At 39.0% G+C, this 25,943-nt stretch overlaps 1 protein-coding gene across 1 annotated transcript in view; it reads left to right on the top strand.

Moving 5' to 3' along the window:
* The window catches only part of PKDCC (protein kinase domain containing, cytoplasmic), a gene marked incomplete at its 5' end in the record, with an annotated part of 45,308 nt that overhangs the window by 11,445 nt on the left and 7,920 nt on the right, over positions 1 to 25,943 (top strand). Inside the window, 5 exons of the mRNA XM_019548568.1 lie at positions 2,545 to 2,667; positions 5,411 to 5,682; positions 9,357 to 9,436; positions 10,434 to 10,541; positions 25,101 to 25,274. Coding sequence (XP_019404113.1) covers positions 2,545 to 2,667; positions 5,411 to 5,682; positions 9,357 to 9,436; positions 10,434 to 10,541; positions 25,101 to 25,274 — 757 coding nt within the window. The remainder of the gene's footprint in view (positions 1 to 2,544; positions 2,668 to 5,410; positions 5,683 to 9,356; positions 9,437 to 10,433; positions 10,542 to 25,100; positions 25,275 to 25,943) is intronic.

Genomic DNA, 25,943 nt, shown 5'->3' with positions numbered 1-25,943 from the left:
TCCAAAGCAGTGAAGTGTGCACTAAGTACATAGAGGATCAGTCAGCAGGGCTTTTTGCAGTGCTGGAACTGGCTTCTAAAATGAGATAATAGAAAGCAACAGCACCCACCTCCCAAGACCAAATTTATCACGTTATTAAGTCCCGAGGAATCCATGCACTGAAGTTTAACTCATACAAGTGTATTCTGAATGTATTCTTGTTTGAATAATTTAAATAGTCATAACATTTTCATGCAAAGATGGCTATCACGTTATTATGACTGAGTATCTAAAGATAATATGTATTATTAAATAATTCTTTCATTTTCTAGTCTTAAAGAGGGCTTGAAGGGCCAACAACGAATTAAACCCTTTCATATTCATTATTGCTGTGAAATGACATTGATTATTAAATTGATATTTGGAATTAAATTTTTCTTAATATCACACCTATTTAATGCAGATTTTTTTCAACAGGTAATTTTATACTATTATTTGAAAAACTTGACAGTTAGTCCTACCTGCTTCACAAAACTTAAGGTTGTAAAAATACAGGGCCCAATCCCTGCTCTTAGTTCAAATCCATGAGAAAGTTAAATTCTGATTGGTGAGGGTTGCTGGATCAGGCCTGTTGTATATTCTTCTTAGCAAAAACAACTATGCTATAAAATATTTTAATTCTCTTTTGAATTATATTTTTCCTAATGTGTAATGATTTTGTAGTAACAGTTGGTCTGATGTATTCTAAGATAGCTTGGGTCCTGCTAAGTTTTTATTTTTGTGCCGGTATCAGAAATGAGTGAATACACATTGTCACAGACATTAACAGACTGAGTAATTCTAGGTTGATGTGATATTATTATTGTAATAAATAAAGCAGCCCTATTTCCTTAGTTCAGCCCTACGCATCTCGAGTGTAGCAGTACCTAACACAAGTACGTGTGTGATGCCAAAACCTCTACTGTATGTTTTAAAATAAACTCTGCTAGCTTCTGTGTGTTTTGTTTAATGTGCATGTTTTACCAGTTGTTTTGAAATACTATGCCACTGCACCACTTAAAAATGGCTTACTTCACTTACATTTTTGTAATGCTTTCTGTCTTTGAAAATAAATGATGACAGAGCTAAGGGAATGATTGGTAACAATAATATACAATATTTACTGAATTTGCCTCCTTTTTCTGTTTATCAGTGAAGTCACAATAAACACATCAGCGACCAGATCACAATACACAAATTCTCTTCCTATTTAAACGTATTCAGTAAATTTGTTGCAATGCCCTCCCTCATTCTGTATCATCAGTTGATTGAGTTACTTGTGCTGGATATTAAAACCTTGAGTTGGGTTGGTGTTGTTTTTGACTCCGTGTTGAATGAGCCTAACTATTATAGGACACAGTCCAAATCGTGTGAAGTCTATATGAAAGTTCTAATTGACTTTCCTGATTTTGGATCCCGTTTGTGATCAGAAGGTGGGCTTGAAGAAGCCTGGGACTTGTTCTCTCTTAGGGTATGAGAGCTGATAAGTCAGATAAGGGTTTTTTTGAAGATGTCAAAGCTTTTGTAGCAGGCAGGTCCTTTCACTATAGGGCTTATTTGGCTGGGTGCAGAGTTACATTTTATTTAATGAACATGTTGCCCCAACTACGGTATTTAGAATCAGATCCTTGTCAGGCTCATTTAACTTCTGTTGTGTCAGGACTTTGCAAGGAGTTTCTAGGAGCCTAGCCCTCCATCTTTGCCAAGTTATGCCCTATTTCATATAAAATAATTCACTTCAAGCACAGGGGCAACATGTTCTTGCTGTGCAAATACAACTCCATAACACAAATGTTCTTGGAAAACAAACACAAAAGAGACTGGAACAAGGCTGTAATGCCTTCATTTTTAAATTCAAGAAATGCCTTACAAAATATTTTTGCAGCATTTTCTCCTCCCTGTCAGTATCGTGTCTTTAAGTATAGCAAGTGCAATTAGAAATTAACTTTGCTTTAAAAAAGATATGCCTTAACAGTTGCAACTTCTTTTTAAAGTTAATTAATAATATACAGGTCAGCTTGCTTTCTTGCTTAAACACTCAGTGCACCAGTGATAGTCCTGTAGAAAATACCATTTTAAGAGCAACTTTTTAAAGCAGACAGTAATTATGATTCTGCTAGATAACATATGTGCTGTGTACTGATTTCCTTCTGACAAAGTTCCATGTCTGGGCATATACATACTTTTAGATATAAATTTCTGAACAAGACTTTTGATTATAAAAGCTTGCACAGAAAAATATGCAGATGTAACATAGTAGTTATGTACTACTTATTGCCCATAGACATTGTGCTAGGCAATTGGAGCGTTTTGTTGATGGGCTTCAAGTGAGCTCAGCTCGAATGGGAGGATACAAGGCTGCTATCCTGGGCTTTAAGGGCAGGTTGCAAAATATACAGGATGAAAGGGAGCAAGATGGATGCAGGACACTGATGCTGTACTCTTCACACCCACTGAAAAAAGAAAACTAAAGTATCCCACGGTGTGTTGTACTGATACCTTTTTCTTGTATGTATTTTTTCCCAGCTCTATGGTTATTGTTACCAGGACAGTAATGACATCCCAGATACCCTGACCACCATCACTGAACTTGGCTCCCCACTAGAGATGATTCAGCTTTTACAGACTTCTTGGGAGGACAGATTTCGAGTAAGTACAATAACCATGGTACTAAACAGCTTTTAAGCGGGATGTGAATACAAAACTACTCCAAGGATGAAACAAAGGTTACGTAAGTTACAACTTAATTCATATATATTAAACATTTTCCCTACTGATGACTGTTAAAATAAGACTATTTATTCCCATTTTGGTGCTGTACTGTTCTGCCAGTTGAAGGTATCAGATTATAGTATGTTTGTTCCATCATCACTTCAAAAGTTTCATACTTGTTAAAAATTAAGGATCTGAAACTTTTGGCTTGAACATTACGCTCTACCACTGGAGTTTAAACAATAGAAGGATGTGACATCTTTATCTTGATTGTTATCACAAGTTGATTTTATAATTGCCTCCTATTATGTCTGTCTTTTAGTGGAGGAGAATAAAGAGTAAAGCAAATGTACCCAGGACCTAAAATGGAGTTTAGCCAATGGAAAGCCTCTCCACTGGCAATTAACCGGGAGTATGAAAGTCAGGCTTAAGTTGCATCAAATGGAGTTAGATGGCAACTGTGCTTTGATCAAGACAGGGCACTGCTTATCAGGGTCTGTGATCTCTTTGGATATTTTTCTCTACTGAAGAAGAGGCCAGTTACAGGTGTAATTTAGAACCCCGTGGAATATATTTGGTACATGAACTTCAGTTACCTTGTTCTAAAAGAAGCAGGCCCTTAAGAAATGGTATCTCAAGTCAGAGTTTAGCCTGTAATGGACAACTGAATAAGCTGATCTCTCACACCCAATCCATAGAATTGGAATTTGTGGCACTACATGTGATATAATTTGCAAAAGGCACATGAGATTTTTGCCTTGACCATAATTTATGGGCTATATTTGGAAAGCTTCTCTTCAGGCTATGAATTTCTTAGAGGGTGATTCAAGATAAAGTTGAAAGAGAAATATCTTAGCAGTGCTGAGTTGATTTGCATAGATGAGATATTTCTGGCTTTGCTATACTGAGGTATTAATCTACTATCATTTACCGTATCTTACTTAGTACACCTAAAGGACAATAAAACAGATATTAAAATATCATCTCAATGCATGAGAATTATTTATGCATCTGCAAACACCTAGGTGTGTGCTTAATTTTTTTATGCACAAGCAGTCCCATTGTGTTCGAAGGCTTGGGCACTTAGCCCTGCCAAGTCTTAAATCATGTATTTCAGTCTTGTTTTATGGGAATATACCCACACAGGGCTCAGTGGGGGTCTGTATAAGTGGAGTCATTTTTAGGATCATAGCTTTACTAGCATTTGAAAGAGGAATATTATTTCAGATTCTAAACAAAACCCCTTTTAGTTTTTGCAAAATGCATTTTATGCAAGCAGAATTCCAAGTTTTGCTTAGTAGTTTATGAAATCTGTGACTTGAGTTATTTTGATCTAATATTTTCCTTTTAGTAGGCAACAACTTTGAAAGTTCTGTAATTATTTTTTCAGTGTTCATTCCCTCTAATGCTGTTCTGTGAAGTGTGCTCTTGACCCAATGAAAAATCACATTCATATTCTGAATTTCAAATGCTTCATTTTTGCCTACGTCCATTTCCTTAGCAACACAACATGCCTTTTTTGTATAATGTCCTCTGGGGCATTGCATAAAACAATATTATGAATTTCAAGAAGGACAAAAGAACAGTCAATCCAGATATCCCATAACCATGCCTGATTTCAGTTATACCTTCAAGTATCTCTACATAAACTTTTGGTATCATTTAAATGGGATAAAAATATTCTAACTTGGCAAGACAGGGAAATGATTATAGAAGTGTCTGATAGTCCTAATATTCCACAGAAGTCTCTGAGGTATAACATGAGACATGCCGAACCTCTGCTTTCTTCTGACGTATGCATATAAGTACTCCCCAGACTGAATTTTGATTTGATTTTTTTAATATAAGAGGCTTCAACAGCCCTATAATTAACCCCCCCCCAAGCATATATGTAAACAAGAACAAGCTTCCTGAACTGTAAAATACCTGTAGTTAATTTAATACATGGACCAAGCATGCAAATATTTCACTATGTACATATTAATATTTGTTTTGTATTAATAATTTGTTAATACACAGTCATTTAAAGGCATATTGTCCAGGCTTTAGGTAAATGAACGGAAAGCTGTACCTCAGTAAGATCGAAAGGGCTGAGCCCAAGACCAGAAGGGCAAAGTCTGTATCATTTTGCATGCAGTGGTCTTAGTCTTGCAATCTGATCTGCCTAGGCAGGCTGCTTGCACCTGTGCGGAGCCTTACTTGCTTGAAAGGAATCCTGCGCAGACATAAGGGTTTATCTACATGGCTAGGCTCTGATCTTGCAAAGACTTATGTATTTGCTTAATCATATTCAATGTTAGTAGTTCAATTAATGCTAATGGTACTACTTTAAGTACATGAATTTAAGCTTGTAACTCTTCTAGGGGATCAGTATCTCTGTTACATTTTGTTAAAAACAAATATTTTCACTTCCACTGAGACTTGAGAGACTGATGCTTTTTTTGGGTCTTATTAAATTACAACCCTATATTAATGATGTAAAAAAAATGGTAAAGAAGCTTCTAAGATTGTTATGATCAACTATGTAAATACAAATTAAATTTTAGGTAGGTAGTTTCATTTTGATGATAAATCAGCTGATACTTGGTCATTTATGCATGTTACTTAATTTCAGCGGTCGCATTTTATGTTTTGTTCAAGGGAAAAAACCCTCAAAAGATGCCTATACTTTAAATTTCAGATATGTCTCAGCTTGGTTCATCTTTTGCATTATTTGGCTCACTCTCCTCTTGGCTCTGTGACGTTGTTGGATTTTCGACCTCGACAGTTTGTGATTGTAGATGGAGAGCTGAAAGTGACAGATCTGGATGATGCTAGCATCGAAGAAAGCTCTTGTACCAGTAACAGTGACTGTTTCATGGAGTTCCCAGCAAGAAATTTCACTCTTTCCTGCTCTGTTGAGGCCCGATGTCAAAATATGAATGAAAAGAGGAATCTTTACAATGCATACAGGTATACCATTCGTTATCTTTCAGAAGTGAATACAGTTTGACAAAACATGCTGTGTAATCATTTACAGCCACTGTAGACCATGGAAGCATATTGGATCAGGCTCTGTTAGACTAATTATAAACACATTTCATTTAATGAAAGCACTCACCATTAATATAGCATTTTTAATTTTTAATAGCATTAATAATCTTTTAACATTATAACAATAATTCTCATAAGACTTTTGAGATGCAAGCCTTACCACCTTTGTACATGTGGCACAAATGAGGTAGAAGTTTGAGGTGACTTCAGGAATATGGTAAAACTAACTAGCTCTACCCTTTAGTTCTTTCCCTGCTGTTTTCTTCTTTGCTTCCTCCTGGAACCACCTGACCTATTTCTGGGTAGCAAGGATTGTCTTCCTTTCTGTGCTAACCCTATCCACCTCTAGGTGCCCCACACTGAGTTCTGCATTCATAGTTTATGGTCCATGGCATGCATAGTGTTTAAGGGTAGGACAGTGGATTTATGAATGGCTAGTCAGAGCTTTGAAGAAAGTATCTAACTTAAATGTCCACCTTTAAAGTATTATTTCTTAAATTTTGTTCAGGCTTACAATTGAGTAGCTTTACATGCCTGATTTGCATCTATGGTCTTGGCTTATTCCTTACTTTAATTGCTGTACTCATTCTGAGGACCACATTCTGGTTCCCCAGGATGTTTATAATTAGCTTTCAAGAGATTGGGAATTGAGTCTTAATGCACTGCTCCTGGTTGTGCTCTGGATTGATGTGGAAGGGCACTGGTGAGGCACAGGGCCCTGTTGCCTCCTTCAGATAGGAAGATAGAAGATCTCAAGATGGCATGATCATATGCGCGTTTCTTAGTCTTTCCTTTCAAGTATGCCATTCTCTGTCTGCCAGACCACAGCTAGAAGAGTCTTCTCCAGTGAGGTCTTCTGCTTTTCCCCTAATGTGCTTGCCAGCATATGTGTTACATTAGCTGACCACACTAAAATGGATTCTACCACATGACTGCCACGTGCTTTTGCGCAACAGTTCTTAGCGTGTCCTGCAAAATTTTCCATTTCCATCTGCTTGGATTAAAGATACTGCTTAGCTAGCTAGTTTCTGGTTAGAACCGTTTTGCTGGTCTGGTCAGAAAAAAACTAATAGGCAACTATGCATCTTAGTTATAGATTTAAATGGGGATACACCCATGATTCAGTGGTCTTGCAGTGTGGTTACTGGTCTTATTGAACAAGACAGTCTTTTCCTATCACAGTTAACATTTGGGAGGGTGCTTCTGAACTATTTTGTGTGCTCATCATTTTGTGTTTTTGGTCCCCATTTTTACTTATTATTAAGCCACAGGCTTTGGCTTGACAGCAGACTCGCAACATACCAGCCTACAACTATCCTTTTATGAATCTCTGTGTCCTCATTTGGCAAAGATAACGTCTGAGACCATTTGATGTGGCCAATTAGGTTTTCAAGTTTCCTTACTCCCTTGCCATTCAATCATCGTGATGGCAGATGAATGGTTGTATTACTTTCTCAAAGCATGGGATCCTATGATCTGCTACCTTGTGTTCCTAAGCAGTAGTACATCCATGAACTGCATGTATCTTCAGGAGTTTTGAAATTTATTAGTCAGTCATGGGAAATACCAGCTTTCTTCTCAAAATGAATAATTAGAACTGAGAAAATATTGCCAAAAAAAAAAAAACCTGGCAAATTTTGGAGTGCCTTTTTAAAAAAAGTTTTAAAAAATTACCGTTGTTATCGCTCTTGTTTTTTCTTTTCTTTCAAGATGCAGACCCTTAACGGTGTTGGCAATTAAGCACTGGAACAATTTACCAAGAGTTGTGATAGATTATCCATCACTGACCATTCTGAAATCAAGGATATTTTTCTAAAAATATGTTCTAATTCTAACAGGAATTGATCTAGGGAAGACCTGCTGTGTGTGTTATGCAGAGGGGCAGACTAGATGAAACCACGATCCCTTTTAGCTTCATGACATATGTTTCACAAGCATTCTTTTGATTAGGTTTTACTGACACCAATGTATGTGACTATTAAAGTTGGATATGTGGCTGTTCATACCAGAGATATTTGCTTAGTCACCCGGCTGAGGAACAGAACCTATGCTAGGTGACTTTTCTGCCCAACTGCAACTTCCTAATAGAAAAGAAGTAAGCAATGGCTATTGAATTCTTGCAGAAAGCTGTTCAGGAGCAATCTCCGTAGGCCAAAAGTGTTTCAGTTTACTAGAAAAATAATTAGTTTCAAGTTTTCTTGATCATTTTTACAATCATATTTATGTACATCCCTGAAAAAAATCTATATAATAATCCTAGATGGTGATGTAAATATTCATTTGGAAAGCAGAACTTAAAATCTTTGGGAAATGTATAAAGTGGAATATCTCAGTTGAGTTGGCTATAATACAGAATCCTCTGATTGCCATTTTCCCACCAATAACCTAAATTTTTTAATTTTATGCTTATGTAAGAGGTGCTTTATTCTCTCAAATGAGTATGATTCACTACAGTTTGTGTTTGACAATGTGGTCTCTGTATGTGAAAAAAGGTTTTACTTTACTTTACAGTTTAGATATAAAAGAGCAACTCAGAGTCAGATTTCCTATTTGTGTTATTCTGCTCATTACCTAGTATTTATGTCTGATATTTTTGTTTAGATTACCAAATTCTGAACTGTCCATCTTATCTAATCTTCCTAGTAAAACTAAGTTTGCAGAGGTTAGTCAGAGTGACTTTGTAGTAGGCATTTAAAGTGGCCTTGTAAAATTGTGTGTACCTTAAATGATAGATAAAAACATGCTGATTTAACTTTCTTAATTTATTTTTTTTAAACTGAGTCCAGGTTTCAAAATGATAGGAAATGTCACATTTTTGTAAGTACATCAACTTCTGTTTCCAGTTAGATTTTCCGATTACATTTAGCATAGATGATCTTTAGAACAATGACGATTAGGTAGTTATTTTCAGCTTGTGAGAAATTAAGAAACTGTAGAACCCACTTCATTTTTTGCTGCTTTAACTTTCATGCTCATGAAAAGCAAAGGAACTGCTTGAATGACTAACAGTTTTTCATAGCAGAGAATGCATCAAGAACATTATGAATGCACATAAATTATATTCACATCAGGGAAATATTGAAGACATCCTGAATTATGATGGATTCACAACAATAGAATGAAGGATTTTTCTTGACCATTTATTTTAAGGCCTGTCAAAACTGTAGAAATGAAAGTAAATAATTGATGAAATGAAAGAAGCATAAATCAGACTTGTGCATTTTTTTACAGTTTGAAAAAAACAAGACTTCTGAGTTTCACAGTGTCCCTTTAATAAAGTTTGTGTAGGCACAGACAGCTTTGCAAATAGTCACAATCCATGGGGCTTCACAGCAAATTTCTGTGTTAATGGAACATTTACAGGTAGTTACAAGGCAGCCTTGTGTATAGAAGTGTAGTGTGTGTATGCCAGACAGCTGTGTGAAGTGTGTGAATAGCTCCAGCTATATATTTATTTGATTAAGGAATATGATTATATTTCCTGAATAGGTTAGTGGCTTATATACTATTGAAATTTTATTCTTTATGTTGTTCAGTGGTTACTAGACTCTGTAAACTTTTATTTTTCAATCTGGGTTACTTTGCCACTGCAGGTTTTTTTTTACATATCTTCTGCCGCACAGTGCTCCATCTTCATTGAGACCATTATTGGATGTGATAGTCAACGCTACAGGTAATCATATTGTAAATATACAATACTAGCACATTTCTCCCTCTCGTATATTACTGTAATATTGAATACTTGTGTGTTAGGAGAGAGTTACATTTACTTTCAGTGCTATACAGCCAGGGCCTGCTTCTCTCTTAAAATGAAATTCATCCTTGTACAAAGGAGCAAATACCCCATTTACCTTCTTATTTTGAGGCCTTCAGTGGGATTTTAAGCGATACATACTTTGCCTTGACACCTCAGCACAGGGATGATTTTCACAATGGATGGGTGAAGTACCCATTGCAATTCAGTAGAATGGGATGAAAGTAGGATTTGAGACAAAGTTTAGGCCCCTCTATCAGAATATCAGGAGGAATGATCCAGGCCACAGGCTGAAATTCATCCCAGTCCAAAGAGACCCCACACATTCTCATGCCAAAAGCTTGATTGATGGACCATCAGTTAGAGGAATTTGAATCTTAGAGACCAATATTTTGCATACATTTGCCTATGAGTTTGGAGATGCCTCTGTGCTTCATAATCAAGAGCAGACCTTAAAATTAGCTTAGCGATTCATCATAACATGACTGTGGGGGAAGACTATCTTAACTTTTTCCTTACCTGTACTCTTGGACTCATGCCTGAAAGCATTTTTTCCTGCTATCTATTACATACATGTTGTGGGAAGGCTAAGGATACCATACTCTAAATGATTTCAAAGGAAATCACTGGAGAAAAATATTCCTCGCCTGTGTGTGCCCCATTTTATTGTATTCAGACAATGTCTCAGTATACTAGTTGCTCAGTTTTTGACATGCAGGGTCATGATGTGGCTCTCCTTGCATGTGCAAATTCGATTTGGCAGGCACTTATAATGCCTAATGTGTCCATATCACAACACTATCATCATATGATATGGCATAACTAAATCCTAATGGCTTGTAACTTATTGTTGTCTAACTCCTATTTACTGTAAGGGGGCTGTTTGTCTAAATCACTGCTTTCTGTACTTTTAAAGGAGAACTTCATTGGGGAATAGATGAAACACTTTCTCAGCTAGAAAGAGTTTTGTATTTATACAAGAGTGGCAAGTATCTACAGAATGCTACGCGGACACCGAAAGCTGGTAAGTTACTCTCTTTCAGAATGTACCATTACAGGTTCCCCTTTACCTTTGCCAGTTGTGGAAGGGAGCAAAAACAAGCAAAAGAGGATGTAAGGGCCCTTGAAGTCATGCAGGTTTATACTTTCTACTTGCTGATTTCTAAAAGCCTGGTTAGAGTTCTGCAGGTACGAAAGGGATGCTGCAAGGCAGGGAGGTGCTAAGATTGGTGAAAGACTGTTCCCACTGAGAACCTCAAACCTGTGTAAAGTTTGAACCATGAACTTTTGCTAAAATGTGGATCCTGTCCAAATATTTGTCTACTCTCTGGATATTGAAACGTTCGTGAGCTGGAGTTGTGGGGCAGGTTAGAACAGGGAGCCCATGAAGAAGGAACCAGTTTATCGTAACAATAATACCCTTACCCTCCGTGTGTCTCTTGAGACTCATGGAGCTTCCTTGCATATGCTGTAGCATTTGTAGTTTAGAAAGATTAACCCTCCTACCTGCTTCTCAGGGGGAAATCATTGCATCCACTGACCTCTGGCAGTGATTGGGCAAAAAAATGTAGGAGTTAAGAAAAGGCTGCAGAAATCTGACAAAAATGGCTTCAACAGTACCACAAATATTGACAGGACTTTTCAAACACATAGGGCATACAGGAATACATGTTCCACCTCAAAGAATACTTCATAGAATATCACATTTTGAAAAGAAGTAATATATGTGTTCTTTTTATGTCAAACAACAAATAGGGGCACTAGTTTGTGTATCTCTTTTTTTCTTAAAAGCAGGTTAAATAAACACTTGTCTGCAATGGTTTAAATGGAGATGATCCTGCCTTGAGCAGGGGTTGGACTAGAATAGCTCTTGAGGTTCTTTCAAGCCCTATTTTTCTATGATTCTGTGCATTTGTTCATGTCTGCATACATCTGTGTATGCACACAACATGAGATTGTTGATATGAGCTGCTAGAGGTTGATAAAGAAAAAAAAATGATAGTTTTGCTGCTAATGCATGACAATGGGGGGAGAGAGAAAGGCGACTAAAGGAATAAGAATATTAGAATAGAGCATTTGAAGATGTCAGTAATGCCTTCTTTTAGGTGACAGATTCGTGAGTCAAATTAATTTCTGGTGTAAATGCGTGAGCTGCAATAAGCTCTGAGGCCATGGGTGAAATTTGGCCCTCTAATCTCAAATAATTCAATATTTAATTGGTTGTGAATTTGACAGGAAAATTGTCGCAGGTGTTCGTTTAATGTTCTAATTTTCAGATTTTCATCATCACCTTTGTTGAGTGATGCCTGTCAACACAGTAAAATTATTTTCAGCAGCATAATCAACAGTACAAACATATCCTTTGTTGAAGAAGTGCCAGGAAGGCTGAAGTTTTCTGTGATGCTGTCTGATTCTAGATTTAACTGCCATGACAGGACAGTATGATGTCTTATTTGTCTTGTTTATAAAGTATCACAGCGAGAAATAGCCAAGACAGCAATAGTAAATTGAACAATGTTCCACTGATGGGGAACAGAGCTGCATCCATTTCAGGCATCTATGTTAAGTATGTGTTATTGTGTTGATTTAGTTCCATATGTTTCTGTATAATATAGCTGAGATTTGGCTGTCTTTACTTCAAGTCAGGCAATACCTTTCTTTGCAAGTAGCCCTATTAAATTTTATGAGACTGTTCATGGAGCTAGATGCAACTCAGCAGAAGGAAGGGAGTAAAAAATGTCCTCTGTAGCTCCAACTAAGTAATGTGAATGTAATTTTATGCAACTAAATACTAATTTAAAGAACCTGAATATTATACTTAATTATTTGACACAGGAAGGATTTTAGCCAGTGACAGTCCAGAGAAATCCAACATCCTTCTAGGAATTGCTTGAAAATTTGCCCACTGTGACAAACCTTCATTTACAAATTTAGATGCCCTGACTTAAAAAGTATGGACATGTTTCTCATTTGCACAGAGACCACTTTATACCTCTATAAAAGCAACCTTCCAGTGGGTATAGATATAATTTATTCCTAATTCAAGTAACCTTTACCTTACTAGAGGAGTGTAAGGCGATCTTAGGTGGAGAAGGCCTATACATTTACTCATATGATTTCTGTTCCACATGGATCCGCCCTTGAATTGATTTTAATGCCTCTTTGAAGTAATTATTCACTTTTTAAACCTTCCATTTGATTTGTACTCACCAAAGGAGAAATCCCATTGGTAGAACTCAACTGCAAAGAAAGGCAGCAGCAGTAGTGGAATGGGTCTGGAGGACGTGCGCCTCCTTTGGAGAAGCTCTTAATATTGGTTCAGCATAGGGTACCATGAAACAAATAGTTACGTGGACACAGTGAACTCAGTTCCACATGCAAGTTGTGTGGGAGTGGGGCTGCTATGTACACTGTACCACTCGACTTGCTGCTGCTGCAGCCATGGCTGCTATTATGCCCCTAAATTTTGTCCTTGTCTAGACAGCCCAAGATGGATTTCACCTCCATAAACTCTGGCCCCTGCATTACATAGTGGTTTTTTTTTTCTGGCCAAACTCAAATTTGAGGGCAAGTAAAACTTGGATGAAATCTACACTCAAAACTGCCATGCAGTTCTTTCTATTGGTGAGATAATACCACCTCCCTAAGGAAAAAGAAGACTTGTGTTGTCACCCATTACTTAGTTGCCGGCGGAGGAAGACATACCCTGCCAGCACAGCTGCTAGGTTGAGCCATCTAGAGCCAACAGAAACCCTTCCATGCAATCACGGTCTGAAAACTTCCTTGTAGTGGCTGTGGTTTGCTGTCAGAACACCTGGTGACAGAACTAGCCTAGCATTGACAAGACCTAATCCCTTGCACTTTTGATACAAAAGGTTTGTTTTTATTGTGGATGAAGTAAATATCACTGTTAAGCCCACACCTCCAAATGTTGTCATCAGGAAGACAGCAGCAAAGTACATTGTGTGCCTCTCCCAAGGCATGAAAAAATATGTGTTATGTTGAATATTGTTTAATTTTTTGTCTGGTTCTATAATGTAGCATGAGGTTGAGGGAACTCTTTCAACTCCTGAGCTAGAATAGGTTAAATCTAGTGATTAGGATTGGGTTTTGAGGCCAAATAAAAGTTGGGATTTGGTTTTAGATTCAAGTGTGCTAAAATTTTGCAAACTGATATCACTAGATTTTGGTCTAAATGGTGGAACATCAGTGGCAGATAGCAGAAATCTTGATAGATCCAATCTTGAATAACGGTTATCTCAGCAGGTTAGCTGTTTAAATGTAATTATCTCCATTTTTAGATAAAATTGCAAGCAAAACAAACACCTCTCCTCCCCAAAAGCCTGTTACCCTGAGTTTCTAGTTGTGCCTGAAAAACGCCCTAAAAGATCCATACTAAAATTAAGACCAGAGAGCAGCAGTTCAAATCTAGGAATTACAAGGCAGTATTATTTCTTTGTTTTTAAAAAGAGCAACATTAGAAGCTTCAGGTAGTGGTGCTTTGGAATTTGATTTAGTTCTAGAAATTATGAATTGTATATCATCTTGACCAGAGTCTTATAAATCCTTGCTAGAGGGGAAAAAAAAGACAGTAATCTTAGGAAAGTGATTTAAGAAAAAAAATCCCTAAAGTCAAACCTATCATGAAAGTCTGTTATCTCTCTGAATTTATTATTTTTAAAGGAAGAGGCTCTTCCTAAGAACAAACTGAAGTGAGAAAGGTGATATTGGCAGTCGGTAGGAAAGTGACACTATGAAAGTTCCTGTCAATCCCAGCTTTCCGTAAATAAAGTTTAACAAGATGAAACCATGGTCATGTTACAGAAGGACGTGGGTCTTAAGCTTTTACTCTGTTTCAGCTGTAAAACATTTTATAGTGTTGTAAATTATATTATCCTCTGGACTTTGGTTTAGTAACTTAGAAACAAAGTGGAGAAGCAGGAGACATTCAATAGCCATGTATGTTTTCTGTAATCATAAATCACACCATTGTTAATATTGGTGTAGAAACATTGTGGTGTTTAGACTGGCACTGTATTCAAATACTGTTATATTTAATGTGCCTTTTGTTTAAGGTTTTCAACATAATGCAAATTAAAATGAAAACCATATCTTGTCTTGTGAGGCTTTAATCTAAAATGATGGTATCGTTGCTGTATTGAATTCAAAATAATGTGCAAACCTATTGAACTTCCTGGGTGAAATCATGTCTCCATTTAAGTCAGTAACTTGAAATCCCTTTGACTTCAAAAAAGTTATGCTAGTTTACACCATCTGTGAGTCTAGCTCTTGAGTTTCAATTTTAAAAAAAGCCTTTCAGTTCATTTAGAATTTCATGAAGTAAACTATATAGTTAGTAAATCCTATAGCCCTGTTATTCATTAAAACAAATAGATGACCCATTATAAGGCCTTAAGGGGTACACGGAAAGAAAGGCATAATTAACAGAAATAAGAACTGTTGTTACTTGAAAGAAGCAAGTGCATTTGCAAACCTCAAGAGACAGAATGTTGGAGTGTAAATTGAGTCGCCATCTTTCATTGTCCTTTGACATTTTGGTGGGATTGTGCTATTAGTAAACATTTACGGTACACCAGTGCTTTGAAAAAAAGTATTTTACAGGTCTGCTATAGTAATATGCTTGAGAAATTGTAAATCTGGTGAAGAAACTTCAACATGCATATGTTTGGGGGGGAGGGAGGGGATAGAGGTGCTGAAGGGCAGTAAAAGAGTATTTTAGGAAGTTTGTGTAGCCCACATTAGGGTGAGCCATTAGGACTGTAAATACATGTTTTGTTGAAGGTACTTAAAGACTTGAGCTGCGAATATTCTACAAACAATCCCCTTGCAAATATCTACTGAGATTCTACAATGAATTTGCTTTAGTCAGGCTCAGGCCTGTCTTGAACTTCTTTCCTATAAACGTCTACATCGGGGTGCCAAACATTCAGCCTGCAGGCTGGATCCTTCCCACTGAACCATTGCATCTGGCCCACCAGTAGTCTGGTGGGCTACTGGAAGTGCACGCCCTCGGTTCTGCTTTGCCATATGCCCCTGGCACTGTCAACTGGGCAGAGTTTCACATGCTGGGCAATGGTGTGGATCTAGAGGTGTGTGGCTGCATGGGTCATCATTTGGCTGACAGCATAGAGCTGGGGGCTGATGCCCACAGACATTTCCATGTCTGTACCACTACCTGAATGTGGCTCCATGCAGGTGCCTGGCCAGAGCTCTGCAGCACTACATACCTCTGGTTCCAAGTTGCTTCAGTATGGCTCTGTGTAGCCACACATCCCTGGATCTACAGTGCTACCTGAATGTGGCCCCATGGATCTGCTCCTAACAGTCTGGATCCAGTGCAGAAGGAATCCTTGTGGTCCATATTTGGCCTTGGGTAAGTTCGACACCCCTGATATAGAAGGACTAGATGGCTTCACAATGTCCCTTCCAGCTCTGCTTTCCTATGATCTAGGGCCAGGATGTGTGAGTCTTCTTCAGGATGTGTGACCGAAATAGTAGTTTAAAAGAAGTTTCCCCTACCCAGTACCCATGCAAAGGCCTTGTATGCCAACAGTTCATTTATTCTTTTCACTTTAGGGAGCACAAGGTCTGTTTGCTTTTAAACTGGCCTGTGAAGAAGGATGCTGCAAATGGGGGAGGGGAATGGTCTGGCCCCACTGATATTGATCCATGGTGTAGGGACAGTTTATTCACTGGGAATGACAATTATAGACCCATCCTAGTGTATGGAACAGGGATGAAAGAGATTGCTTCCCTCCACCAAGAGCTGGCAGCAGCCTCAGTGGGGCGCAGTTCTGACTTCCTTCCAGTCCACTTTCGGCTTCGCTGTCCAGCACGTGGAGGCTGCCGCCCCCTCCCCCCCATCCTCCTGTGGGATACTGCATCTGCCCCAGCATCACAGCGATCACAAGCTGCGGTGGTACCTCAAGGTATGTAGAAAAAACTTTTAAAGCTGTGTCTATATTCAAATCGCTGATTCTCTGAATCAGCATCGAATCTTCAGATTCAGCTGAATCGAATCGGGGACAGTGATCCAAATCAACTAATTGAATCACTGTCCTTGATTTGGGCCAAATCTGAATTTGAATTGAATAGGGCCCACTTCACACACCCCTATCATCTTCTGAATCATGTTGCATTCCTAACAGTTTAATATTGTGTGGCACCCTTGAAAAGATCTCAAGGCACCCCAGGGTGCCACAGCACCCTGCTTGAGAATCACTGGTCTAACTCATGATCCCATAGCAGCTACTGGCAATGTTTTACCCCAAGCCTTTTCCACCAGATCCTACTGTCTGTCCTAATAACCGTAGCATTTTAGTGGGGAAGGCAGATCTGGTTGCAAGTAGAGAAAAATTCAGTACACAGGACATGTATTTTCTCTAACATGCTAGTATTTTGTTGCTGTCATGGGCATGTAGCAAAAAATAGCTCTGTAGGATTCAGACCTATATTGACTTGGTCTAAGAACATTATATATGTGGCCTTATTTCTGAAAGGATTTTAAATCCTGGGTATGAAACAAGGTAGAAATTTAAAATCTAAAATGACACACAAAGTCACGTGAAGGAAGTGTGTTTTCTATTATTTATTCTTATTCTGTCATCCTTACTTTCACAGGGATATCAAAGGAATGTGTTGTAGAGCAGAATATTATTGAGAATAGTAGAATTGGGTCCTCTCTGTTTAACTACTAGCAAGTCAACAGGGTGGGGCAGAGGGGAATACCTAGAATAAGTTGTCAGTGTTTTATGTTGTCATTACAGTGGAGGAGGTAGGGAATAGGGAAATAGAGTAGCATGATTACTTTCTCAAGGATGCACATTATTGCAGCTGTGTCACTGACCCATGGTGTATTGGCAGGTGATAACTAGAAAAGAAAACTGGGCACTTTTCCAACTGGTAGCTGTAGTTGGTAGTAAAAATGCAATCTGGCTGCTGTGGCTGAAACAAATGGTCATTAGGACTGATTAAAGTCAGATTTAGGGTGATTCAAGCAAGTTAAAGGGGAAAACCACAGCCTGTTTCAAATAGTTTATAATGTACTCCTGGAGTTGTTTATATTAGTGAATCTGGTACAGTGAAAATTGGCATGTTTATGAGATTAGAGCCAGCATTGGGTCAACACAGGTGATTTTTTACTAAACTAATCTTAAGTTATTTTTTTAAGCTTTGCTCTTTTATTTTACTTAATTGATGTATGATTCCATAGTATGAAACAAATTGAATTCTGATTTTAAATAAACCTCTTTTTACCATGGCATGTTCTCAAGACAAGGCCATAGCCCTAGGGGCTTCTGCGCCTGGTAGTGATCTGCATTACATCACTGTAAACAGTAGGGTAAGTCACTGAAACAAAGGGGCTTGATTCTACACACTGGCTTTGGAGGAATTACTTGTATCTAATGCTGGTTTTGATTTTTTGTTTTTTAATAAGAAAAAAAATCATTGGAAAATACAGATTCATTGGGTATCTGTACATGAGACACTACTTTGGCACAGCAATGAGCTACTGCACTGTAGTTCATTGCTATGGTGATGTAGCACTGCCGGACATGAACCATAATGGTGATGCTACTGTGCAGCAGCAGCTAAAAATAGCTGTGTGGTGACAGGACTGCGCAGTAACAATTGCGCAGTCCACTGCACGTGTAGATGCACTCATTGAAAACAACACTTTTCACAGGAAAGTGCTGGTTTCCACAACTGTCCCATTTTGAAATATTTTGGGGGAAAAGTTTCAAAATAAACAATTTTGACTGAAATTATTATTATTTGTAATTTCAAAATGTATTAACCTACAGGGCTTTTTAAAATAAAAAGATTGAAATAAAACTTTCTGGAATGGTCAGAATGATATCTGATCTGACCAGAATTACTGTAGTTCTGAATTTTGTTCCACAAACATTTTTGAGATTTCAAATTTTTGTCATCTTTCAGGATGGGGACATTTTTTGTGCAACATGAAAAATAAGTTCAACCTAGTTCTGTTTGCAACAGTAGAAATGGAGAATTGGAGATTAAACTGCTCCAGACCCTAGAGATTAGGACCTAGGGATTAAACTGCTGTAAAACTGGAATAAGTGACATAAAAAATAGACTTTGTATAGTTAATTTTTATTAGAGTTAATCCTCAGAAAAATAGGGACAAGTAAGCAAGGATTAATTTTGCTCATGACTTTGCTAAGCATTTATTGTTTATGCCTTGTTATTCTGTTATCTATTCTTGACATTACAGTGATAGACTTCACATATGCTATTTCAAACTGTGTGCATGTATGTGAAAGTGTAAATTTATTGCTGCATTTATAGTATTAGGCAAGTATTTATTGGCTTTAAACACCATTAGTCTGGAAATCGACCAGAACTTTGACCTTTTTATGATGTGATTTATTGCTGTGAGCCTTCAAATTCCATGGACTCCATTTAAGCAAGTTTCAGGTTTTGGCAAGACAAAAACCTGAGCTATAGATGTCTTTAAACCAATGGAGTTTCTAAATTGAACAAGTATATTAAACCATAGTGACCAAGATGAACATTTAAAAGTTGTATGAGAAACACACTAGACTTTCTAAATTGCTTACGCAGCAGGTAAAAAGTCTTGATGTGGCCATTACAAATCTTATTCACATTTCTTCTAGATTCATATAGTACAAGTGAGCTACGTAACATTTTTATATTGCTCTGTCCTACACAGTGCAGCCTAAAGAAGTTGGTGAATTACATAAACATAAAAAGCAAGAAGATGGAAAGCATGTGTTTGAAAAGTTACTCTTCAGTGGGTAGTTATGTTTCAGAATAATGCCTTATCTCAGACTGAGCAAGCTTTGAATAGCAGAGGAATAACCTCTCTGACCCTCTATATTAGACTAACGATTTTCAGCATTTTGATTCAGCATATATGTTATATATGCCCTAGTATAAACATTCAAATACCTGCTTCCTTTTTGGAGACTGGTCATATATCTATCACTGTTATCAGAAGACATTTTAATAAAACTTAAATGAGTGTAGTTGCTGTCAGATAGTGAACCCTCCTTCCACTATCAGCTGCTTAGGTAAGTAAAGTGTGCTTATATAAACAATCATATTGAATGAATCCAGTGACATAACTCGTGGAAGTAAGAACTAGAGAGAGATTACTTATGGAAATAATGGTTCCTTGATTTGGAGTTTGCTTCCAGTAATATGTTACTTCATAATGGAAATCTCAAAAATGTGAAATTATCATAGTCTGAGACAAGGTAAATTTTTGAAAAATATGGGTTTCTCAGACAAGTATTTGCTTGTGTAATCAGTTTAGTGGGTTATTTTTTTTTAAACTAAGCTGAAGTGGGAGCAGTTTGAAGACATTTACCATAATTCAAAAAATACATAGGTGCAACTGCTCCGGGGGGAGGGTGCCTCTTGGTGCTCCCTCTTTGGGAGGCAAAGCCAATATATGGTCACACCATTTTAATAGGGTACAGCATACATGCTCCCTTGCAGTGCTGGGAAGTCAAGCTGACTAGAAACTGTGTATGTGCATGCATACATGCACTTGTGCATGTATGTATGCAGGGGCAGATCCAGGGGGGGTTCAGTGGTGTGGCTGCACCCCTTTTTGACCATGCAGCAGGAACAGCAGCTGGGAATTTTTTAAAATCTGTGGTGAAGGGAAGAGTTCCCTCCCTACTTTCCCTCTATGCTCCCCAGTTAGTTAGTCCCTTCCCTTCATCTCCTCTCCTCCCATCCCCTGTCCCCTACCTGCTGCTGATACTTTTCCCACTCTCCCAGGGATGGGGGAAGCCCTTGTCCCATTCAAGTTTGGCTCAAAGCTGGGCTTAGCCCGTGGTAATGGCATCAAGTGAGGGGGTTCTCCCTCCCTGTCTGGTCCCCCAGGTAGACTGGAAGAAGGTATGGGGAGTGGGAACATGTCCACCTGCTGCTGCTGCTGCTGCTGCCGCTACCGCCGCCACTGCCTCTGGGCCCCTGTGTGGCCTGGCTAGAGAAGCTGTGGAGCTCCCCTTGCTCCTGGAATGGTGGCAGTGGGGACGGTGACAGTGACAGGTTGGGGGGAGAGAAGGGGCGTGGAGGAGGTGTGCCTTTGAGCAGGAAGGGAAAGGGGGATGCAGGATTTTAACCTGCTTTGGGGACTTAAAAATGTCCCTGACTGCTGGTCCTATGGCATAGTCTGCCTGCCCTAGTTGGAGGAGGGGAAAAAGGCTGGGAGCAGAGGAGTGTCATGCCTCTTGCACTCCACCTTGTGAAACCCTGGATCCACATCTCTGGGGAGGAGAGATGCTTGCTTTGCACTCTGTTCAGCTTGCTTTGCACTCTTGTTTGTGGTCTTTCTGGTCAGACAGTTCTGGGGGAAGGAAACTTCTGTCAGTAGTTCCTAAGTACAAGGGTATGATTCTGGGCTTCCCTTTCATGGATCACGTAAGTAGGAAGAGAGGCTCCTGTTCTGCTTCTTTCCCACATAACCATGGAAGGCAGAAGCACAGTTCGATCTTAGTGAGCAGTTTAGCCCCACACATCTTTTTTTTTTAAATAACAGGATTAAAAAAAAAAATCACGATTACAGGAAAAATGTAGTCAAGTCTATTATGCTGGCAGTATGGAGAAAAGTGGTATATGGAAAAGGAAGCCAAGGAGTGTCTGATGTGGCTATTCCTTCCTGTATTGCCATATGGTCCTAGCTTTAAGAGGAAATGCCAGTTGGCTTTGCCATTACACTGGGAGGTCTAATCATGTTCCCATTATTGCTGACTTCAGTGGGAGCAGGAGAAGACCTGTAAAGGTCTGAGTTTCATGTGAAGTCCAGCTGTGGGACTGGGCACTGCAATGGCCAAAACTTGTAATAATTTTTAAGAAAGAAAGTGCCAGTCTCTTCAGGTTGTGCAAGTGAATGTGACAGACTCGCTATGTTGGTACAGTTAATTTCTTTTCATTTCAAAGGAAAAGTCGGAGAGTGGAAAGGGAACTGCAGAGAACCCTCGCTGAGTTTCCATTAAGGTTTCTTTCCTTGTATCCTCACTAGGCAGGATAAAAAGAGAGACTAAACACCAAATCTGTACGTATTCTTCAGTCTGTCAATTTGGAGCATCTTCTAGTACCATCTGCTTGCAGGCCACGTGCCACCACATTTTCTTCTGGTCTTCTGTGGCTCTATCTCTGTTGCCACCAGCATGGTGCCCAAAATGCTTAGGAGTTTCCCAGATGTGGAATGATATTAGCCCTTTTCTGTGTAGCTTGCATTATTGTTTATGAAACACGTTATGCTATACTGTTTAAATTTGTACAGAGAGCTGTTATGAGAGGAAAGCCTACTTCACTTGTGCTTTTGCAACCCAAATCTTTTCTCGGACAGATAGGTGAGCTTTGGTATGCCAGCAAGCTTGACCATACTCTGATGATAGCAACTTCTCTTTTTTTTTTTTTTGTTGATTAGGGATAAATCCTGTTTTAAAAAAGGCTTTAGTAGCCTTTCAAAGTGTCTCAGTAAACACTTCAATTTAGACATCGCCTACCTATTTAAGTGCCTATACCAAGAGAGCAATTAAATATGTTGTAAGTGCCTAGGGTCCCATACAGTCAGTAGAAAGATTTTGGAGATGCCTGTGAGTGGTGTATGCTAAGCCACCTGGGTACTCTACAGTGAGAATGGGAAGCAGTAGGCCTCATCGAAGGGCAATTTAGGAAATCTAGAAGTACCAAAAGGTAGCCAGTAGGACTCACTAAAGCACCAGGCTGTGTCAGAAATCCCACCCCTCTCGGGAGTCTAGATGCCCAATTTATGTTAAGCATTAGACACTTCTGTTCCTTTGCAAATCACACCATCTCATCTTTCCTCTGAGATAGCCAAGGAAGGGGCAGTGCCACCTACACCTTAGCCAGTAGCTTAGTGGTTAGAACATTCGCCTAGTGGATCTGGTCTTTCCCGAGAGTGGGGACTCCTGGGCTTTAGGCTCTGCTGTCGGACTTATTTTTGATTGTTAACTAATGTCTGTAAAATGCATAAATGAGGATACACTCTACCCACTAGGCATTTTGGAAACTTCCATAATGAAGTAAAATATCCATAGAAGCAAACTCCACTGGACAGTACAGGGAGACTCCCTCTTAGTTTCTTTCAGGGCTGTTTATGTATTGGTGTTAGACAGGGACCTCCAGGGAGTTAGGTGGAGTTTAGGTGCCTCCCACCAACTATTTGGCTTCTAATGGAGCTTATGCAGGAGTTGGGGACTATTGTGGTTTAAGCATTCTACCTGTGTTGCTCAGGATCCCTAATGCAGCTTGGGAACCATATAGCCAAAAAATGTAGGCACTTAATTAATTCCATAATGAGGCCACTGGTACAGGGCCTTTTTGAATCACTCTGGTACATAGGTACTTAAACTCTCCTTAAGTCCCATATGCAGCTTTGAATCCTGCCCTGAGTCTCATTGAAAATCTGTAAATATTGAAACATTTACTTTTCATAAAGGGATAGATCCTCATCTCATATAAATCACTATTATTCGTTTGAAGTCAATGTATGCCAGCTGAGGATTGCAATGGAGGAAAAGATGTTAAAGATGAAACAATGTATTATGTAGTGGAAATGCTTTTAAAAACACATTTGCCTGCAGGAGAGTTTTAACAGTAAAATGCAGCTTGATAGGTTACTCTGAGAGAGATTTTTGTACTGCATAGCAAAAATACATCATGTGATGTTTAGGCTGCTCTGCTAAGTACTCTGACTTACTGAAAACTGACTTAATGCCAAGGCCTGGTAAGGCCTGACCTTAGATGTCATAGTCAGGAGCTTGGCAAATATTTCCTTCAAGGGCTCAGGGCTGAATCCATGCTCACACTTCAGAACATCTATGGTAGATGCTCTTTTTCTTCCATTAGTAACAAGCATCTTCAGTGCACAGTTTTCATTTTCCATGCAGTATTGGGTCTGATTTCATTTTTGCTTCCTCCTTTCATTATCTGGTCAGTACAAGGGGTATTATAAATAAAATAAAATGCTGAGTCAGAATGAACCCTTTCTATATCTACTGTGGTTTTTATTTCCATGGGTATAAATGTCTGTGTGCATGAGCTAAACAGCAATGGTGAATTGACCCCCTTGTTCATCTTGCTCACACATATATATACTCCCACTGACCTTAGGCTTGCCCACCCTCGGCAGTCTCCATCCAGTAGCTCTTTAGTTCTTTCCAAATAATTCTATCACTAATATAGGATATGACAATATAGTCATGAAGGAGGTATGGAAATGGACTGCATGTTATTTGTCCGACAGGTCTGTAGCAGCTTATTAAGCGATGTCATCTCTTGGCAATAAAATGAGCATTTGTGATATGAATTTGATTCTTTGTATTTGCCATAGCAAAAGTTGGTCCTGAAAATGAATGAGAGTTCTGCCAATGACAAAATGATTGTATTCTTTCTTCACTTTTTGTTTGCGGATTTGTGTTATGACAGTTAGTATGAAGCAATGAGAAAAATAAGTTTTCAGGTAAATGGTAAAAAATGTATGATAGACAATGGACAATTCTCTTATGAATCAAACCATTGGTTGTTATGTATATACTAAACATAAAAGAGAAAATACCCATTAAATAAAAAGCATCCTGATAACTCAGTGTCTGAAACATTAGCAAGTTGAAATTTTGCAGGGTCAGACAAAACTGAACTATCTAAAGAACAGGTTTTGAAGCATGTAGCTACAGTCTCTTTAATGCATGTGGTTAGAATCGCTATAGTGTTTTGTATTTTGGGGTTTTCTTGACTGTCAATTTGTGTGTCTGGGAGCTAAGTAGAAATATTTGTAAATGATTAGTTTAATTTTGCTGATGTATTCATTAGAGAAGCCCAAAAACAGCTCGGAAACTGAGAGGAGCTGTGAACAGAGAACAAGAGAGAGCTCATAAAGGCAAGTGAGACTGAATGGCAGCCAAGGGAGCTGTGCAGTAATCCACAGGGCAATGCAGAGGAGCTGGGCAAGGACCAAGCTGACATGCTTCATGTCCTTTTTTTTCTCTCTCAGAGGCCCATCAAGCAACTCCCCTTTTGTGCTAATCTGAGCAAGAAGAAAAAGTTTGCTTAATTAAAAGCCTGTCTTTTCTTCATGTTCTAAAGAAGCTGGAGCAAAATAGCATGCTCTTCTAACTGAGAGGGAGGGCCGGGAACGCCTCATCAGGTCTCACCCTGACAATCCTGTTCAGTGTTAAGAACTAAGACAGTGAGTCATTTCATTCAAGTGGATGCTGTTTATTCAATGGGACATTCTTCATGTAAAACTCCAAATCAAATCAAAGCCTTGCCTCAACAGTAGGGAGGGCAGAAGCATTTTGTGCACAGACTGTTTATTTCTGGGCTTGTTTCTCAAAATGAAAAATAAAAGCAGCCTGAGGGGCAAGCAACAATTTTAGCAAGCCAGGAACAAAATGAGGCTGATGCAGCCTACTGAACGACCCTTCTATGTCCTTTCATATACCTGCAAACTGGCCTGATGCAACCTGTCTATCAAAATTGCACCGCTTTACTATAGCTTTCCAAATGATCATTTTGCTCTGGATAATTGCAGAGTACAAACGGGTGCCTGATGCTACTATTCCTGATGAGAACTACAGGTGCTGGCCATCTTACCATCATAAAGGCTGCCTCCTCTCTGTGTTTGACATCACCGAAGCCATTGAGATCTGCGAGAGTTACTCCCAGTGCAGAGCTTTTGTTTTGACTAATCAGACGACGTGGACAGGTAACAGACCATTTTAATACAATCTAATGCAGGGGCAGGCAAAATACAGCCCACAGGCCCACAGGCAAAATACAGCCTAGTGGCAAAAGCAGCTGGCTCCAGCACATGGAGCTTCCCTATGGGGGTCCACAAGTTGCATTGCTCCTCACTGTTATATGCAGTGCTGGCTGGAGCTCCGAGTGCCCCTGCCTGGTGCTGGTGCTGCCACTGCCGGTGGGGTCTGCGTGCCACGGGAGGAGTGCCGGGGGGGTCCCCCCACCTCCCACCCTTTCTCACCTCCCACAAATGCCACATACGCACCCCCTGCCCCTACAACCCCCCCAATATACCCTATCTTCCCCCAACACAAACAGCCACACCCCCACACACCCCTCCCACACCCTACTATACACACGCACATACCACCATGTGCATGCACATACATACACATGTCCCACCACACACACACACATACCAGACAATATACAAGACTAAGACTTTGTTTTTGAGTTATTATGCAATCCCCTCTATATGCAGTACACAAACACAAATCATGACAAAACTATTTTTTGTAATAAAATTAAAATGTTATAGTCAGCATATGACTTCTAGTGTATGATTTGTTTTTTTCATAGATTTCATAGATTTCATAGACATTAGGGCTGGAAGGGACCTCGGGAGATCATCAAG

The sequence above is a fragment of the Crocodylus porosus genome, unplaced genomic scaffold (genome assembly GCF_001723895.1).
Source record: "Crocodylus porosus isolate Cpor-Errol unplaced genomic scaffold, CroPor_comp1, whole genome shotgun sequence".
In the NCBI taxonomy this organism is placed as follows: domain Eukaryota; kingdom Metazoa; phylum Chordata; order Crocodylia; family Crocodylidae; genus Crocodylus; species Crocodylus porosus.
This window is presented reverse-complemented; position numbering and strand designations above follow the sequence as displayed.